This window comes from Bradysia coprophila, unplaced genomic scaffold (genome assembly GCF_014529535.1).
Source record: "Bradysia coprophila strain Holo2 unplaced genomic scaffold, BU_Bcop_v1 contig_24, whole genome shotgun sequence".
In the NCBI taxonomy this organism is placed as follows: domain Eukaryota; kingdom Metazoa; phylum Arthropoda; class Insecta; order Diptera; family Sciaridae; genus Bradysia; species Bradysia coprophila.
In genome coordinates, this window is record NW_023503501.1 from 3,825,495 (window position 1) to 3,845,162 (window position 19,668).

At 34.4% G+C, this 19,668-nt stretch overlaps 1 protein-coding gene across 2 annotated transcripts in view; it reads right to left on the minus strand.

The window, feature by feature from the left end:
• LOC119077856 (relaxin receptor 2) overlaps window positions 1-19,668 on the minus strand; it is a 60,509-nt gene that overhangs the window by 26,553 nt on the left and 14,288 nt on the right. For both annotated transcript variants that reach the window (XM_037185185.1, XM_037185184.1), the window contains exons 3-16: window positions 18,043-18,139; window positions 17,926-17,973; window positions 17,812-17,858; window positions 17,660-17,746; window positions 16,356-16,473; window positions 16,214-16,285; window positions 16,075-16,152; window positions 15,744-15,815; window positions 15,263-15,334; window positions 14,993-15,205; window positions 14,843-14,914; window positions 14,702-14,773; window positions 14,547-14,618; window positions 9,800-9,916 (exon numbers count right to left, since the gene is read on the minus strand). In XM_037185185.1, the coding sequence (XP_037041080.1) occupies window positions 9,800-9,916; window positions 14,547-14,618; window positions 14,702-14,773; window positions 14,843-14,914; window positions 14,993-15,205; window positions 15,263-15,334; window positions 15,744-15,815; window positions 16,075-16,152; window positions 16,214-16,285; window positions 16,356-16,473; window positions 17,660-17,746; window positions 17,812-17,858; window positions 17,926-17,973; window positions 18,043-18,139 (1,237 nt within the window). The remainder of the gene's footprint in view (window positions 1-9,799; window positions 9,917-14,546; window positions 14,619-14,701; window positions 14,774-14,842; window positions 14,915-14,992; window positions 15,206-15,262; window positions 15,335-15,743; window positions 15,816-16,074; window positions 16,153-16,213; window positions 16,286-16,355; window positions 16,474-17,659; window positions 17,747-17,811; window positions 17,859-17,925; window positions 17,974-18,042; window positions 18,140-19,668) is intronic.

The following is a 19,668-nucleotide window of genomic DNA, read 5'->3' on the forward strand; positions in this document are numbered from 1 at the left end:
CTACCTGGTTTACTGTACTATGTCGTGATCAATGTAAAGGATATGAGGAGAGTCTGTCAATTTTATGGTTCAACTCGGAAAATATAGATTTGCAATCCATTGGAAGAATTACAGAGTTTTATGAATAGAAAAACTTTGAATGAAAAGAAATGTATCGTACGGGACTCACCCGCCGTCGCCGTCGCTAATCAATTTGATTTTCATTTTTTTTTTCCTTTTTTGATAAAAAAAATCAATTCCCCAAGTAATCTCATACGCAATGTGTACACCCGCATATGTGACGTGAACAAATATGGATGTATGTGCTATGCCAATGGAATGTAATAAAATACGAACCAGCATCAGAATACTTATTATATCGTAAATTCAAAAATACCGTAACACAGTGACGAAGCTTAAGGTTACGATCAATATTGTGAATCAGATGGTTCAAAGACATTTTCTCTTTTATAATTATTACCAATGCTGATTCCCTTGCATACATAGCATCCTACGTCGTTTCGAGCGGAAGAGTTTAATTACAAAATTAGAAAATTTCATTTCACTGATGGAGTTCGGTGAAAATATACGAATTGGCACACAAAGCCTTTCGTCAATAGAAAAACGTGTGTAACACTCGGTTAACATTCTCTTTTACCCATAAAATTGAGAAATTGAAAACATTTCGCAAAACCAACCCCAGAAAATCCTTCGCTAAAATCTCGGTTAAAGTACACGCTCAGCCGTATACCACAGAGAAATGAACGCCTCATAAATGTTAGAGGTAACCTTTTCATTTATTTCGTAAACGATTTGCCACATCCATCACTACAGGTGGGTTGTGGTGTTTGGAATTTTTGGTGTTTACCGAATAATACTTGATCCAACTGTTTACGAATTTTTCGACGTAGTAACGGTACACGTGTCACATTTGAACGGGTCGAATAACTGCCGAGGCCATGGCTTCAATATAAAATAGTTTGTAAAAAGCAGAAAATTGAAACAGTTGATATGACGAAGCCATCGACGGATTTTGTTTTGCAAGGATTGAAAGACAGGGCACATTATTGGGAATTTTATTTATTGAGATTAATGAAAATTGTCGAAACCTACTTAATTCTACCAAAAATTTACTAAAATTTACCAAAATTTACCAAAAGTTTTCCAAAAACTTACCGAAAGCAAGACCGAAAGCCTACTGCAAATCTTTGCCAATTTTCAGTAAGTTTAGTAAATGAAATTTCCATTAATAGGCATCGATGCTTAGCTAAAATTGTAGCCTACATTCGTGTGTCTCATATTTTATTTTTGATGATAAATTTCCATCAGAATCTTTTTTGAAAAATGTACGACCGCAATAACGACTACGAATGTGTTTTAAATAAAAATTAGTTTTCGTTGTAGTCGTTTGACTGGCTCTGACAAAACTGAACAGTTTATGAAAATTTCGTGAAACTGCTCACTTTCAAACGACTACTACCAAAGCACTTCAAGCAAAAGTGCTATAATTGACAGCTGCCAAATAGAGTACTTTTTGTATGAAATTTTATCCCCACTCTTTTTACAGTTTAAAATTTTGTATGTAAAGTTTCAGTACCATATTGGGAGTACCACGTTTGCTTGAAGTGCGTTATTTCGTGGTCGTTATTGCGGTCGTACATGTTTCGAAAAGGATTATGATGAAAAGATATCATCAAAAATAAAATACAAGATTCGCAACTGTAGACTATAATTTTAGCTAAGCATCGGTGCCTCTTAATAGGCCATGCTGAAAAGTGACACGTTCCCCTTTTATCCTAACATATTGTTATCATTGTAATAATATCTCTCGTCTATCGTCTGTGTTTTATATCGTATTGGTGATGATTGAAAACGAATCCGATTTATTGATGATTTTTGTGCAGAAACATCTGGTGTGAAAATCTTTTTCCAAGGCAACCAAATTTTTCATTTCGACAATGTTAACAGATTCGAGGACGAATGACTTTTAAATTAATAAATCCACTTAGTCGTCTCCGGAGACAATAGCACAATAACTGCAATGTATTCCAATGGATTCCATCTTCAATGGATTTCCAAAAAAAAAAACATTTCGTCGGGGAATCAAATTCCTGGGGTTAAGTTCGACTCTTTATCATGACGACAGCTTGAATAATTCTCAACGGATTTCCCAAAACTTATTTATTCGATGAGGACTGTTATTACTGAAGTTCGTTAATGGAAAATACTGGTGTAATAATCCTGGATTTATTCCAAAAGGAATTTTTGGCGAGATTACTTGATTTCTAAAATAGAAAAAAAAAGTTTCAACGAGTGTGTGGCTAGAGCGAAGCGAGGACCGTAATTCAAACAAGTCACATACATGCATTCATGAGCAAATGGGTCAAATTTTCAGCAGATTTATGTGCTAAAAAAGTCTTATAATGCAGGAATATTTAACGAGTGGGAACTTTGCAACCAGCGCCGTAATTCTAATGAATTTAATTTTTATTCAAGAAATATGCCCTCTTTTTAGTATCTTTCTGCAAACAAAAAGACTTGAGCATCGCTCATTTGAAAATGTAGGACATAGTTCGCTTTGTTTATTCTGAGCAATTATTTTTAATAAAATAAATGTTTGAAACGCACCTTCAATTAGTTTCAAATTCTTTATTTTATCTTAATTATATTTTCTGGCTACAATTTTACATCCGCATATCTCTGCGGCTAAATATAAAAAGAGGTCGAAACCCAACATTCTACATCCGAACTGTAGTACGACACTTCCCCTTCATCGATATATACATAATTTTCCCCAGCTCGACTGTTGGCGCGCATATTTAGACTCCACCTTTATCTATAATCACGGTCCCAGTATACAATATCAAAGTTGCGCGAGTTCGAATATTATACAATAAAAGGGAATGAACGATTTATTACAAAGCAAAACAAAGAGCTGCTTTGAGAAAGGCCATTTTATTACAAAAATCTAGTGATATGAGCCAATCAGTCAGTCAAGGGATCCGACCCACCCAAAAGGTGGGACCTAGTTTATATGTTACAATATTTTTGCACCGTGAAGTATTATAGAACAGCTGATTTGATTTCTGAAATCAAACTACATAGACCAGCAGGTCAAAACATCAATCTAATTTGTAATCAAATAAATAATAAAATATGGGAATTATTAGTCGACAAAAACACATTACGTATAATACATACCAAAGGTAACCCTTTAGTCCTCTGTAATCCCTCATAGGTTTCCGGTATTTGGTAAAATGTATGGTAAAACAATTGAAGTAGAAGATTTTGTATTATAAACACTAGCCGATACTATAAGCAATTGATTGTTATAGTTCATTCCTATGTCGGTGAGGACAAATGTCAATTTAAATAAGGTACATGCGGACATTTACATTTTTATCTCAGACATTAAATTTTCGAAAAGATAAAGAAAATTTATTCTATGGATGTAATATGGATTTCTTGGACTTCTCAGGAGATTCAAGAGATTAAGGTGATGGTGGGTGGTATGTCATATTGGGCATATTGGAGCAAAGAAAAGGAAAGGGCCCGTACCGTGTATATTTATATCACAGACGTTGTCAATTAACCGACAACAAAGACAAAAGGTATATAACAACAGCAGTTATTGCTTAATTGCAGGAAAAGGTTTTCCTTTTGATTAATTTTCGTATAACAAAAAACCACTTTCCGAACTTTTTTTTTATTATACAAAAATTCATTAAAAGATTTACGACCAGCAAAAGTTACAAGGAAGTACCGGGAGGTGCGGGAATCGTGGTTTTACAGAAAATGAAAAGCATTTCTCTAAAACAATATATAATTGAGATGAAAAATGTCTTGCAGATTGTTCACATATTTCGAAACATGGTTTCTATTCGAACGAAAACATAACACCACTGCACTCACGAAACGTTTATTCAAAAATGATCACATCAACGTTGATTTTTTAATACAAATCCTAGAAGTTGAAATCATGTGTGCATTGACTTTTCATACACACGAAATTATTCTGTGAGATCTTTTATTGTAAGTTGCCAACATTGCTTCGAAAAAGTGAAAGAAAACAAATCAAAACAAAACAAATCAAAACAAATCAAAACAAAACAAATCAAAACAAAACATGTTTCGGCCACTTGGCAACAAATTACAAGATCTGTTTTAAGGATTATTATTTGGATTTCGTTAATTATTCTTTTATGGTAGCTTAATTATGATTGGACTTAGAGGTAAACAAAGTGAAACATAAAAATATTGTAAGTATTAGGTCGCGAAACAGCACAAATTAAATTTGTTTTCCGTAGATTTCCCACGGAAAAACAATTTGTTTTTAGCTATTTCGAAGCAATTTAAATTAAAAAATTTAAAATTTTACTTTGTTTACCTCTAAGTTCAATCTCAATGATGCTACCTGGAAAGAGTGATAATCGAAATCCATGTATTAATCTTTAAAACAGATCTTGTAATTTGTTGCCAAGTGGCCGAAACATGATTTGTTTTGTTTTGTTTTGATTTGTTTTGATTTGTTTCGTTTTGATTTGTTTTGTTTTATTTTGATTTGTTTCGTTTTGTTTCATTTTTTGAAACAAGCATGGTTTACAAAAAAGTCATAGAACAATTCCATGTAATGTTTGCACAGTGTACTCTTGCGAACTTAAATGAAAATAAATCAATGTGATTATTTTTGAAGGAATAATTGGTATGGTAAGTGCAATATAGTGTACGTTTTTGATTCAAATAGAAATTCTTCTTCGAAAAGATTAATCGAATTGCGAAGACTTTTTTATCTCAAATTATTTTGTTACACAGAAATGCGTTTCATTTCGCTATCAAACCATGATTACCGCACCTCCCCGGGAATGAATATACAATAACATTGGATAAAACAACACAAAGAAAGAAGAATTTAAAGCATGTCGGAACGGAGTTTTGTTGGTCCCTTTTTTTCCTATATAAATTTTCTCTCTCTTGTTACTTTGTATGATGTATTATACCGTCGAAGATTACTTTTATCAGCATCTATTAAATTACTAAAACGGTATACAATTGGAGACATAGATTTTCTGTGATTTAAATTGAAAATTGTTTTTTATTATTCCCCTTTTTTCTGTGTGGATAATGCGATGAAAGGTTCGGATGTGAATATATATTCGCTATTTTAATGTCAATTTAGTTTAGAGCTTTTCTTTATTTGGTTCCCCATTTCCAGAATGTCTTTATTAACCATTTTATTACTAGGAACATAAAGTTAGCGTATCAACGGAAAAAATAAGAGAAAAAAAAACAACCAAACCGAACATTGCGATCGTAGAAAAATTAATTAAACATAAAAATTTCGAAAGAATGTTTTATACACATGAAAATATTAAAAGTTTTCCTTTTCGTTGAGAGTTGCGGAGAGTGACTTTATACGCAGAGAGTCCTTCAGAAATTCGAAAATGTAAACGAAATTGTTGGATCGACTTTAAGGTGCGTATGTGCAGTGTGTATACTGTATATGCTAAAAGACAAAGAATGTCAAGCGTAAGTAGACATGTGAGCCATGAGCCGTCGCTGATGAAAAAAATGTAATCCTGAAATTCTAACTTGTAGGAACGATAATTTGCTATCGATCACCACAAAAAAGAACTTACTAGACTAACCACAAATATTCCATTCGACATAGCTTGAGTGAGGTGCCGCTACTTTTTGGTGAATGATTTGCTGTAAGCTGAATAAAAATGACAACTGTTTCGGTGAGAGTGCAACATTAGCAGTAAATTGACTTGAATCGCTCCAAAAAATCTACCAACAATTAGTGAAATTGATCAGTGCGCCACGGATGAGCCGCCGATAAAAATTCTTTAGAGCTCAACGCAACCGAGTCCACTTCACTCGGCTAGACTTCGTAAAAAAAAAATCCACCCGGCGCACATGCCTCAGCGTCCTCAGCGTAAGTGAGGAGGGAAAGGGGAAAAACTCATAAACTTTTGAGAGTGATTGAAGTCCCATTTTGCGATACATTTTTTCTCTACATAAATATATAAACACATCGAAAGTCAGTAAAGTGATAAAAAGGTATATAATAATGCCGTTACGCCTATTTAAATCTTTATAAACTCTTGGCACATAAATGGAAAGCCGATTGAGGTTTATACAGATAATACACGGCAAATAAATACAGTCCCGGGATATTTTGGCAGAAAGAATTTCGAATCGAGTAAATAAATTGGAATTTTTATTACACCCTCTTTTGATATATTGTGCTGGATATAACATTACTAAGAATTTCCAGATCAAAATATCTATTGCGAAAATAATTGACCGTTTTAGAATAGGGAGGTTTAATTAACTTTCCAACTGACCGTTAAACACTGTTAAAATACTGTTGACCCGTTATGAAAGGAAATATATAAATTCCTCAGCCCTCAGAAGAATAAAGTAGGGAGCAAATTCCAACCTTAGGTTGCAGTGTTTGCCACGTTAGTGTGTATGTGAAAATCATGGGACACTGCAAGTTTACACTAAGGTATCTCAGTCAAATATCGTTTTGTCATTTGGTCCTTAATTTCCACGTCAGCGGCACAGTTTAGTCGCTCGAAAATTCTACTTACAGAATGAGCTTTACTAAAAATTGTGTGCTGTGATGGAACGTAGCCAACTAAATGACAATAGACACAAGTAAAAGATTAAGTATGGCGCAAATTGATACAACTCCGGAAGTATTGTCAATGAGCTTGCTGCGTCACTGTAAGAAAAGGTTTTTGATATTACATGGGGCCAGTAAGTGTCACTACAAGAAAGTCAATCAGAATAACACAAAATGATTCTTACAGCATGTTAGTCAAGTGCGAGATGTCATTTGGCACATATTGGATTTGAAAACCAATTTTATTGTTGGTCGGTAGAGCCTATGCCGCTGAAACCTTAAAATGGGTCAATAAAATCCAATTCTAAATAGATTTCACGAAACTAAACTGATTTAAATAATCTGGTCCTTGCTTGACCATACAAAAATATAAAAATAAGTCTAAATTTGTAGATGGCGCTGTTAATCAAGATGGCTGTCAGTTATGCAAAAACGGGTGTAATTCAGACAAATTACGTTCGATTAGGCGTGTAATAGCTCAAATTTCTCACAAAAGAATTCTCTTTTGTATATGTATATTTTACAGCACCAATGTAAGTGCGTTCACTATTTTTATTGGCGTATTCCTTCTACTAAGCCTATAGCAAATTTGTTTACCGAGAGGGATAAAAAAGGAAATTCTAACGAGAGCGAAGTTTACGGTAGAGCGAAGCAGGTGCCGTAAATTTCTCGACCTAGAATTTCCAATTTTTCTTCGCGTTAAACACAACGTTTTTCCCCACGACAATTTGTTACATCAAAACAAAAGCAATAGTTAATTACATAGCAATGTATAAAAAGTTGAAAAGTAGAGTCTTTGCGTGAATTTTGTTGATCCAAGGCGAAGCCGAGGTCAATAAACACACGAAAAAGAGTTACATGTACAAAGGCATGTAAATTGACAATTCACGTGAGAAAAATTATATTTTCTTCACAAGGGAGAGAAAGTAAACATTTTCTCGCTTAAATTCGCCACCAAAACGAAAATTAGGTTATTCACATCGCACACATGCAAAACACATGCCAAACGGCAAGTAGAAAAGTTACAAAATTGTTAAAATCTAGCCGCCATAGAACGATGTTTGCCTTTTCATGTTTCCATAGAACGGTGATTGCCCACGATAATTTTTATATTGGGAAAACCTTCCCTAAGGCACAGATAGCAAAAATTAAACCTTTTGATACCACTTGTTCACGATGGACACAACAGTATTGGTATAAGAATCAAAGGGTTATGTGTACGAAATACCTACGCGTCGCATCAAGCCTGCAAAGCATATGTTCAATATTTACAAAGATTTCCGAAACGACTGGGGTTAATCGAAAACGAAGCATGTTGATAAATTGCTAATCTTTTATGTGTGCGGAGAGAGCTAATAAAACTCCCATATTTTTCTTTTCTCGACCATGCCATGCCACAATTAGGCGGTCATTAAAAATATTTTTTTTTATGTTTGTCTCTTTGATGTTTTCTTTGTTTCTGCACGACCTAAATTGTTGTATACGACGTTTTTAGCAATAATCCAAACTTTACTTTTACCATCGGAACAGACGTGGAAACGTCCATAAAGAACGTCTGGTTTTTAAGCAGCGTTTTTCCATCTTTTTTCCAAACCGCTGTCTCAAAAGCTTTCTTTTTATTCGGAAAACTTAAAATTTGAGTAATCGTTTGCCAAGAGAGTTTTCGAATTCTAACATTCTAGCTAAGGTGTTGAATTGCACATATCGAAATTTCTTCTGTTGATAGATGCTCTTCTATGTTAAAACCATTCAGACAATGTAAATGCAAATCTGTTACATCTTTTGTTAAAAATATCGCTCAATGTCTGTCATGATTCTTTCACTTCTTTTGTTCTAACATGCATATGCTTATAAAAGAGAACACTATGCGGAGCTAATCGTTTATTTTTGTCATTATTGTCGATAATAGATGGCATGACTAAACGGCTTATATATTAGGGGTTCTTGTTTTCCTTATTTTTCTTCTTCTTCTAAAATCCAGCTTTAGAGGTTCGGGTCGGTCTAGAATATTGTTTCGAATAAACAATTGATAGACAAAATTTGTGAAGGTCCTTAACGCCGACCAATGTCGACTCTTTTATTCATTGAACATTAATAACTTTATGAACGTCCCCAAACGAAGAAAAGTAGTTACGAAATTCCGAAACAAAGACCATTTTCGGTTTATGTAGAAAATAAGGTATTCGGTGCGTTGAAGCGGTGTTGCGCCAACAATATAATGTTCTTCATTAACGACAGAAAATATAAAAAAAAATATTTTATGTGCCCCATAAAAGTAAATATTTTTTTAACAACAATTACTCGAAGCGGAAAGAGAGTACCGCAAGCTATTATATATACATATCTATCTATGTGCCCGTTACGATTTTTAAATCAGTTCTGCGAAACATATTCTGGAGAAACTCAAAATTCTGTATAATCAGTTCGAAGTATCATTCGATGGCTAAGAAAAATTAATCGAGAGATGAATATACGGAAGGGTATTGCTGTATATATAACTATAGGACACGCTAACAATCGCCATGTTACAAAATGTAAATCTTATTCGATTGCTTGGAAATTATGTGAAGTCATATTCAAATCGTCCGCAAACAGCAAAAGTCGTAAAAATGAGATTCAACAATGCGAATTTGAGCTTCAGGAAATTTCCATTACATCATTTTTCATGGTGATATATGGGGATGTGAACGGAAATATAACAAAAAAATTATATTGACGCAATAGAAATGAAATCTTCGTTTCCTTATTCTTCGACCAGAATAACCTTACGATGGATTTTACTACATCAATGAAACATTATCCACCACACACCAATTCACGGTCACACTATGCATAGAGAAAATGAACGGAGAAAAGCCAACCCCCTCAATGTAAAGCTCATAAATGTATAAATAAACACGAGATGATAAGGACTGACCGTAGACATTCTCGAGAGCGAAATGGGGACAAGAAAAATAAGAAAAACAAAATTCTTTTATATTTCTCAAAATGTCATTAACTTAAATGAGTCTGCTGTGTTTATTGATGGCTAATAAAGTTGTAAAAATATGGGTTAATAATTCCATCATTTCGCGTTTGTACTTCGTTCGTGCAAACACAAAAAAGATGCTCTGGACATCGGATAATGATGAATATTTCGAATTTATTTTTTTGCTCTGAATTTTGTTTTTCCTAAAAATTTTAACTTACCTCTGCCTCAGGAATATATTGTCGAGTAGATGATGTGTACTGCTGATGCCATCACCTTTGGGCTGACAGTCACGTACATGCAACACTGCACCGCATAAGTGAAACCATCGAAAGTATCTGGATGAATGGAAATAATTTGTTATTCGGATCGAATCCAATGACACCAAAGCACAACGTTTCTCTTCTCTGGTGTCATAAATACTATGGTCGAACATTTGCATTAAACGAACAAGGATGTGACTCTGTCATCTGTTATCGACGGCGACGACAAAATTTATATTTAATATAAAAGCGGTGATGCCGATTTATACAAGAAAAATTTATATTTAAACTAAATGAAGTACAAGATCTTGTAGAAACTTGTGACGAAAAAAATTGCCATACAAGAAAAAAATTGCCATACAAAAAGGGTACCAATTTCTGATGAAAATTTACGATAAGTGCTTCAATTGCGGAACATCAAAATACTTTTTGTTTGTAAAACGTTTGGTAATGGGATGCTAAACGATAAAGCGAAGAAAAAAATATTGTTGCGAACAAATTAAAAAAATATTTAACTTTAACCTCAAATTTAAAACTTCGTTTTTAAGAAAAGTTGGAAAAACTGCAAGGAAATCGGAAAATTCTGGAAATTTTTTTGTAGAAAAAAAAAACTTTGATCTTTTAGCTTTCATTTGAGTACCCACTCAATGTTGTACGCTCATTCGTCGCTTCACAATAATTCATACAAGAAGCCTCTGCATTTGAAGTTTGAAGGGCTGAAAGGCTGAAAGGGGGGGAAGTATGGAGGGGATTTTTGGGCTACCCTTCCAAAACCTCATTTTTTTACATCCCAAACAATATCCAATCACTGGTTTGTCTCTACCCGATCTGTAAATGTTCGGCCTTTTTTTGGTCCTTATTAACTACACTACATGTGACTCTTCAACATTTGAGCTTAAACAAACACTCTCCTACTGCTGCAACTGCATGTCTCTTCATAAATGAAGGTGAAGTCTAGAGGGTACTAACTTTAAAATAATCCCAAATAATCCATAGAAGTCGTGACCCCTCGCGCTGTGTTTCCAAAATTTAACCGGATAGAAAATTCCTTGACGTAACTCTCCTAGCATTCACATTGAATTAAAAAGAGTTAAATTTGGATGCTTTAAGGATAGGAGCTATTGTTTGAGGTCTTAACCACCTCCAAATATTTTTCATGTTATTGTTAGGAGTAGTGCTATGGATGAGCAGTAAAAAGAGGACATTCATAGAATGAGACGTAGGTTCACGATGTTCACTCCCTTCTACCTAACTATAGTGTTAGAACACTCATTTTTACTAAAGTTTCTACAAGATCTTGTACTTCATTTAGTTTAAATATAAATTTTTCTTGTATAAATCGGCATCACCGCTTTTCGACAAAGTGTTCGACAAAGTTCGCCGAGGGTGGAAAATTTAAATATTTTAGCCTAATTCGAGACCGAAATCATTTTTGAAAATCTAAAAACTTATTTTCTTTCGTTTTTGAGGCACTCTGAGCCAATCCAAAAGCTATCACACCTAAATAAAAAAAAATAAAAGGTGACGAAAAAAATTGCCATACAAAAAGGGTACCAATTTCTGATGAAAATTTACGATAAGTGCTTCAATTGCGGAACATCAAAATACTTTTTGTTTGTAAAACGTTTGGTAATGGGGCTAAACGATAATAGGTAACGTCAGATTTTTCGTCCATAAATGCCGAACCATAACGCTAACCCTAAATCCTGACCATAAAGGCAAATGTCAAACAATAAAGGCAAATGCAAAAATAATTAAATTTCGACTCGATGGATTCTGATCAAACAAAATGCCACTGTGTAGTGCATGATCTCAGGATTCCGACAAAGCCATTAGTTTTCCAATCGGACCAACATCTCCTGAGAGATAAGACTTTGAAAAAGTTAAAATTTTACACATTGATCACGACATGATTTTAAAGTCTTATCGCTCGGCATATAGAAGTCCGATTCAAAAACTAATTAGTTTTCCGGAGTCCTGAGATCACGCGCTACACACTGGCATTTTGTTTGATCAGAATCCGTCTAGTCGAAATTTAATTATTTTTGCATTTGCCTTTATTGTTTGACATTTGCCTTTATGGTCAGGATTTAGGGTTAGCGTTATGGTTCGGCATTTATGGACGAAAAATCTGACGTTACCTAATAGCGAAGAAAAAAATATTGTTGCGAACAAGTTAAAAAAATTTTTAACTTTAACCTCAAATTTAAAACTTCGTTTTTAAGAAAAGTTGGAAAAACAACAAGGAAATCGGAAAATTCTGGAAATTGTTTTGTAGAAAAAAAAAACTTTGATCTTTTAGCTTTCATTTGAGTCCCACTCAATGTTGTACGCTCATTCGTCGCTTCACAATAATTCATACAAGAAGCCTCTGCATTTGAAGTTTGAAGGGCTGAAAGGGGGGGACGTATGGAGGGGATTTTTGGGCTACCCTTCCAAAACCTCATTTTTTACATCCCAAACAATATCCAATCACTGGTTTGTCTCTACCCGATCTGTAAATTTTTTGGTCCTTATTAACTACACTAATGGACAACATTATAAAAATTGTAAGAATCGTATTTAAAATGCCGGAACAGCAGCTTCGTTATATCCACCAATTTTAATCTATTTGAAAACATTTTTACCAATGAGTTTCCCAAATAAATATCTCCACAGCTGCTGGAGTGTCGTGGTGTTACCATTAAAACTGGTACTTCTTTTGTTTAAATGATCGTCTATTGTTTGGTAAATGTCATTAGCCCACTTTTTAGAAAACATTTTCTCAAAATTTTCGAAGTTTCTGGAATTTGTCTTGAATTTTTCGAAATTGAATTTAAACTTTTTTCCTATCACCAGTCCCCGGATATATACTGGTAGTCCCCTTTGCCCTTCCATTGATAAACTATTTTATGAATAGAGAAACAATAGGTGTCTTACTACCGGACTACAAGTATATGTCCGAAGGCTGGTGCCGCCACCAAAAAAAGAATGTGTTTAATACATCACCTTTCAGGTCATCCGTTATAATATTCATTTTTGTTTTACTTTAGTAAGACCTACATACACAGCTTATCGCTTATGTTCATCGGTGCTGTCTTTGACTCATGATAAATCGTTTCGAAAAGGTAAGGGCAATAGCTTTATTATGTCTCGTCATACACTCTAATTTGAAATTATTATTGGCGAATGTTTTTTTATATATCCGAAACGACATAATTGCAAGGACCTGGTTGTCCTACAAACATTACATAACTGAGAAATTAATTAAATATTTTTTAATCTAGAAAACAGCCCCACATGTAGCCTGTAAACCATTATATTTCGAATGACAAAGAACTCTTTTAATGACATGCCTTATGCAGAGGATTATGTAAAAAGTCGTCTATTGTTCATTGAAACATTGAAAGCAAGTCATTTTACCTATATTAATTGACTATTGACGCAAATAAGAAATAATTTGTTACAGCGCGTTAAAATAGAAACTCTCGTTAAAAGAACTTGCTACTTCTCTCGACGCACATATTCCAACCAACTTTCTTCGTTGATATTGCTCTCCTGTGACAAAAAACTCTAATTCGAATTTAAATCAGTTGATTGATAAATTTACAAGGTCATACCCATCATGATTTAAAAAAAAACTTTGATTTAAAGTTTTTTTAATGGATTTCATTAGTCAACTCTTCACGTTCCTCATTTTATTCAAATTCTCATATTACAAACAAACAAAAACTTTGCACATTCTTGGAAGTATAAACTTCTGCCGTGTACTCAAATTGATGGAATCGAAATTCCGAATAAATTTTTAACTATGTCATCAGAGATTTCCAAAACAATGTTTCGTTCATCAAACGTTATACAGCTGTAGGAGACAATTTTATAGCCTACGAAATAACGAAAGACTCGCATTAATGTAAAGTGAAAATGAGAAAAATAATTTTGTAATTATACCTTCCTAATGATAACTTCTCATTGATATTATTAATATACAGATGCGTATCATACAGTAATCATTAGATGTACTACTTCCTTTGGTTAAGTTTTCTACACTGACAAAAATAGTTTCGAAAAACTCACCTGCTGCAGGAAACTTTGTCTCCAGGTAATCTACATTATCTGCCGCAGCTTGTATGGGGCGCTACAGCTGTGGCAGTTATTGTAGATTACCTGGAGACAAATTTACCTGCAGCATAAGAGTTTTTTAAATCTTTTTTGTCAGTGTAAATCTGATACATACGACTGCATAAATCTACTACTTCTTCTGATCGAAACATTTTGAACAGATACAAAATCTTCCACTTCAGTATGTTTAACATACATTTTGCTACTCATATAATAGTAGCTGTAGCACTTTGTTTATTCTTGTTGTCGTTCACGTAACAGATGACAAGTCCTTTTAAAGATTGTTTACACAACGTTTCATCATTTTCATCTGCTTGGCCATTATTATAATTGGAGGCACAGAGTCAACTGACTTATTTGACTTATTTTGTAATTATAATTGCCCCTCACCCCCTCAAATATAGTTCGTTTTCGCCTATTTGCCTATATTCCACAATGGTAGGCAAAATTGATAGTCGACTCGTTTACTTATTGTACACAGGTCTAATATTACAGAGAATCACTACAAGTGTTTTTCCCCCCATCCAATGGTGTGTGTATAATAAGAAAAACGGTTGAATGTGGTACATCGAATATAATAAAATATAAGAACGCATAAACTTACACGTGTTCCAACTTCGCCAAATGACTGAATATTATTGGCCTGGCCGTAAGAAATGGATTCTTATTCAGATCTCTGTAACGTAATTAATTTCGATAATGAAAAACACATCACAACAAATATTTAATTAAAAGTTAAAAGAAGTCAAAGGCACTCACAACGATGTCAGATTTTCGATTCCATGAAACGATGCCAATTGAATGCCTTGTATTTCGTTGTCACTTAGAAATCTGAACCATTGGGAAAAAAGGGATAAAATTCCAATAGCTAAAATAGACGTAAATTTAGGCTACACTTACAGGCATTTTAAGTTCGGTAAATGGCTAAACGTGCCGTTGATAAGATACTTCAATTTGTTATTTTGCAGATATCTACAAATTAAAAACGAAAATCGGTCTTATTACACCTCTGCCGAAGTGCGGTGTACATTATATGAGAGAAATATTTACAAATTTTCCAGAGACGGCAGCGTGAGTGCCGCATTTTCGATAAACTCAATAAAATTTTGTTCCAAATTTAACGTCAGCAAATTACTCAATTGCGGTATCATGTTTGTGGTTAGTGCCACAATGCGATTGTTGTTCAAATTCAACAATTCCAATTGAATCAATTGTTCGAACGTTGCTGCACTGAACGATGATATACAATTGTCTCGTAGATCTCTGCAATGTGAAAAACTAATTCGTGACGCTGACTTCTACGATTTTTGATCAACTTACAATTCAACCAAGTGAATCAGATTTGCAAAAGATGGTACCGGTAGCTCCTCAATGAAGTTTCCTTCCAACATTCTGCAATGTTTCAATATAAGGAGATGAATGGTTTAACGATAACTTATGCAATTCTGTGACGGAATTGAACTGTTTCTTGCCACTTTGTGATATCTAAGTTTTAGAGTGCAGAAAAAAACTTTTTCGCACTCGTGCGTGCCAAATGTTAGAGACCTTTGTTGTTGATGGCATATGCATTGCAATGCAGTCTCTTATGATCTAAACACTGGCCAGGCAATATTTGGGTAATGTATGCTTTGGCATAGAAACAGGTCATTCCGTCACAGAATTGCATAAATTGTTGTATGCAACAACAATTGTATGCTGGTATATAGATGTTGGTTGTCGTGGTCAACCCGGGGCGAAGCGGAGTTTGACAAGACCTAGCGTATACGATTCTTGTTGCATAAATAGCTATTGTAATACTTACAATCTTTCCAGTCGATTACCCGGCGGAAAGAATCGTTCCGGTAAAGACGTGAGTTGGTTCTGGCCTAGGTAGCTGCATGAAATTTTAAATCTTGTATTAGACGCTGTGAGTTACTAAACTTAACGTAAAATGGAACGAGTAAGTAATACCGCGACAAAACATAAAATGAATTATTGATACATCTTCCTCTTTTTTCCGAACATGAGTTTTACCACAATGAACTATCCATAAAAGTCGTCTTAATCCGTCAGGTTTACTCTTACTTTTACCACTCACTCTTTCTTTTCTCTCCCAAAAAAAGAACGAAAAAGCAACAACATCCATTACTTACATGGTATGTAAATCAATGTCACTTAATACTCTAAATGCGTCCGACAATATCTGCCTTATCGAACAATGTCTTAAGATTCTGAAAAATTCGAGAATAAAATTAATTTCGAGTCACAGTGAAAATTGTTATTCGACCCTACAGCAATTCCACTTCCGGCAAGGTATCGAAGAAATGTTTTCCTATGACGGAAAATTGGTTTTCCGCAAGATTACTGGAACATTTAAAGATAATGAAATTACTTCTGCTACATAATACAAAAAATTGATGGAAAATGAACGTACAGTCTGCCGATGCCGTCCGTGGGTAGATGTGAAGGTAATTTAGTTAAATTTCTTTTTCGGCACGAAATGTCATATCCTTTGCAATCACAATTCGTTTTGTGGATAGTATCTTTCCAGGCTTGCGAAAGTATTTATTAAAAAAGATATCGAAAATTTAAAAATTTATGTTATGAAACGAAAAACTCATTGAACACAGGCGTGTGAGCCGTTGTTTAAACCGGTGAATAATTCTGAACCAGAGCAAAAAAAAAGAATCTAACTCTCGAATTTCGATTCCAGGCGATTTAGTCTTGTAAGTAAGGTAAGGATAAAAATACACCAAACGTTTACAAATTACTTCTTAGAGTAGACTAAGCGTCTGCCGAACATGCAATCCGGTATAATAGTAGATTATGCACCTCAGTGCTAAATATTCATTAATTTATTATGCAGGTAATAGTACATTACTGCTATATAAGGCTGTATATAAGAGACGTGTACGTATACAGAAGCTTGCGCAAGTATTAGTATGAGTCTCTTATATACAGCCTTATATCAGTGAGGTATTTTATCGCAATAGGCAAACATCTCTTTTTCTAGTGATATAATTTTGCTTGCAAAACCTTTAGCTCTCTAGGGTAAATTTGTTTACTCTTATGTACGTCATGTATATAGCGCCCAATAAACACACACCGTATGCGATAAATTGACTTACTAAATCCGCAGCTTCTATTACTTCTTTTTGTTGAATGTGTTTCACACGAAATCTCTTACTTCATCCGTTGTCTTTATGGCATTTTTAGTTTTTGAGCTACATCGATTACAATTAGATGGTATTTAAGTGAAACCAAAAGTCAGTAATTTTTGGGAATTTCCTGAATTTTCAGGAACACAATTCTCTGAAATAATTCCTGAACCTCTTCTAAAATTTTCATTATCCATAGGACCAAATCTTTAAAAATTCACTTTCTAAATCCCATCCAAATTATTTTTTTAAATCTCAGTCTTGCGCATACAGTCAGAGGCAGTGAAATTTCAGCCTAAATTTCTATCAGCTGATTTTAAGCTGATCCACTGTATATGCGTCTTTATACGGTTTTAAAACACCCACACGCGTGCGAGTAGCAGCTTCAACCGTATAAACACTGTTTGTTAAATAGTTTTGAGTGAATGTGTGGATCAGTTGAAAAGCAGCTGAAGCAAATTCATGCTGACATTTCACTGCCTGTGACTGTGACTGTACTTAGGAAAATTGTAGTATAAGTAGGCGCTGGCATTTACAACGGCTCTCACATCTGATCAAATTATCAAAAATATTGTTTTACCACATTCACCGACGATTACATCGTCTAATTGGGCTTCAGGATTTTTTCGGAAGGAATGATCGAAAAACAGATTCTTTAAGTGATCCTCTAAAAATAAATTTCGTTTCAATTGTATGAAATTGTTAAATATCGTTCGTGCATTGATAAATTACCGCAATTCATTTCATCCGTCCCATCCTCACAGTCAACAATGTCGTTGCTAAATTATAATAATTAAAAAAAAAAATGTTTATTCAAAGCGAAATTATAAGCAAATCAAATTTTACCATATTTTCCGTTGAGCTAGACACAAAGTCGATGCGGTGTCATTGCATCTGCAATAAGTTAAATTGCTAATCATGTTACATAATGGAAGTCAATGTGACTTAGAAAATCATAATTACTCGAAGTATCCCAACGGACATCCTGTGTCGCTGTTTGATACGACGTCTTCGCCTTCGTTGATAAGCGTAAGACCTAATTCGTGGAAATTTGAAGACACTGAAATTAATTTTCGTACATCAATTATTATTATCCCTTCGCAATGGATCATTGGATTTAATGAAATTTATATTTAGAATGGCCGTGATCTTGATTATGTATTAATTCGAATACAACCACACCGACACCAGCCAGAGCCAATCATTTCTTTTTTGTCGATAACATATGGTATAGTCTCGGACTCGGAATTGTTCTTTTAAGGGGGTCGTTCATAAATTATGTAACACAGAGAGGTAGTATCCGTTTTGCGCGACCGAAGGAGCGGAAGTGTTTCGAAAATCTTAACGTAATTTATGAACGTCCCCTAACCATATTTTTATATTAAAACAGCACAGTTTTGCTTAGAAGTTATTTTTATCCTTGAATAAAGAAAAAGTGTCGGACTCGGACACACTTGTCCCTTCATTATTGCCTTTGTAACTTGATACGAAATGTTCTCGCTACGAGCGCAACGGTGAACTAACTTAAATGAAATGTAAAATGGTCGAAGTTACTATAAAATTAACGGTAGAAGTGGTAGTTTCCGCAATATGGAAAAGTTTAATTACCTTCACTCGCTCATTATACAAGTTAGATTGCAGGTTTTAATTTATTCCTCTCGAATTCCATTTCTACTTAAACTTTTAGAGCTATGAGCAACTAGAGTTAATAAAATCATTTCCTGACGCTGATTAAAATGACAATATCATCTGAGGTGCTGAAGCTAAACAAAAGCTCCGAGAATATAAGAACATTGTTTCTGTGATTTATAACTGCTTTTTGCTCAGAGAGAAGGTATTGAAAGAGCAGGACAAAATTTTTAGAAGATAAGCCAAATATTTAAAAAAAAACTTCCAGAACTTCTCATCCTTGCCTTCAGCCTTCAAATATCCAACAACTGTTCACAGACACATCTGCTAAAGTACGTCTGACGGTTCGTTGAACAGCCAAGATTTCATTAAAGGTGTTAATAAGATATGTGAAATTGATTAATGGCAAAGCTGCTCCTCTACCGTTTTATCAAAAAACATTGAAAAACGGTTTGCTCTTGAGATGTTTTGTTGTACAATCGATGATACCAAATTTGATCGGATAGCAACATAATGACTATACATACACGCGCATGAAGGACGTAATTGGAAACCTGTACGATGTTGTATGGGCCATTTGTACAGTGCCGTCTTTAGTCGTCAGGGTAAATTTTTCAAGGGGCGCCGAATGGGTGGGAGTAAAAATGAAAATGTTTAGGTGACCCACACAACTTCTTTTTGTACGTGACATCAAATTTGTTTTTGGGCACCAAAGGCCGCTACAGCCCATATGGAAAATGAGGCACTGCTTCTGTACAAAGTGTTTTCAATGATGACCCAACTTATACTTATAACAGCAAGTAGACTACATCGATAGCTTTCATCACAAAAGATTTTATTTCGCTGGTCATTCTAGAGTTCACAATCAATTATTTGACGAAGCACCCATGCCACACAGATTTGAAGAGGGATCACACACTTATTTGTGTATCTCGCTGTTTGTTTCCATTATTTGAACAA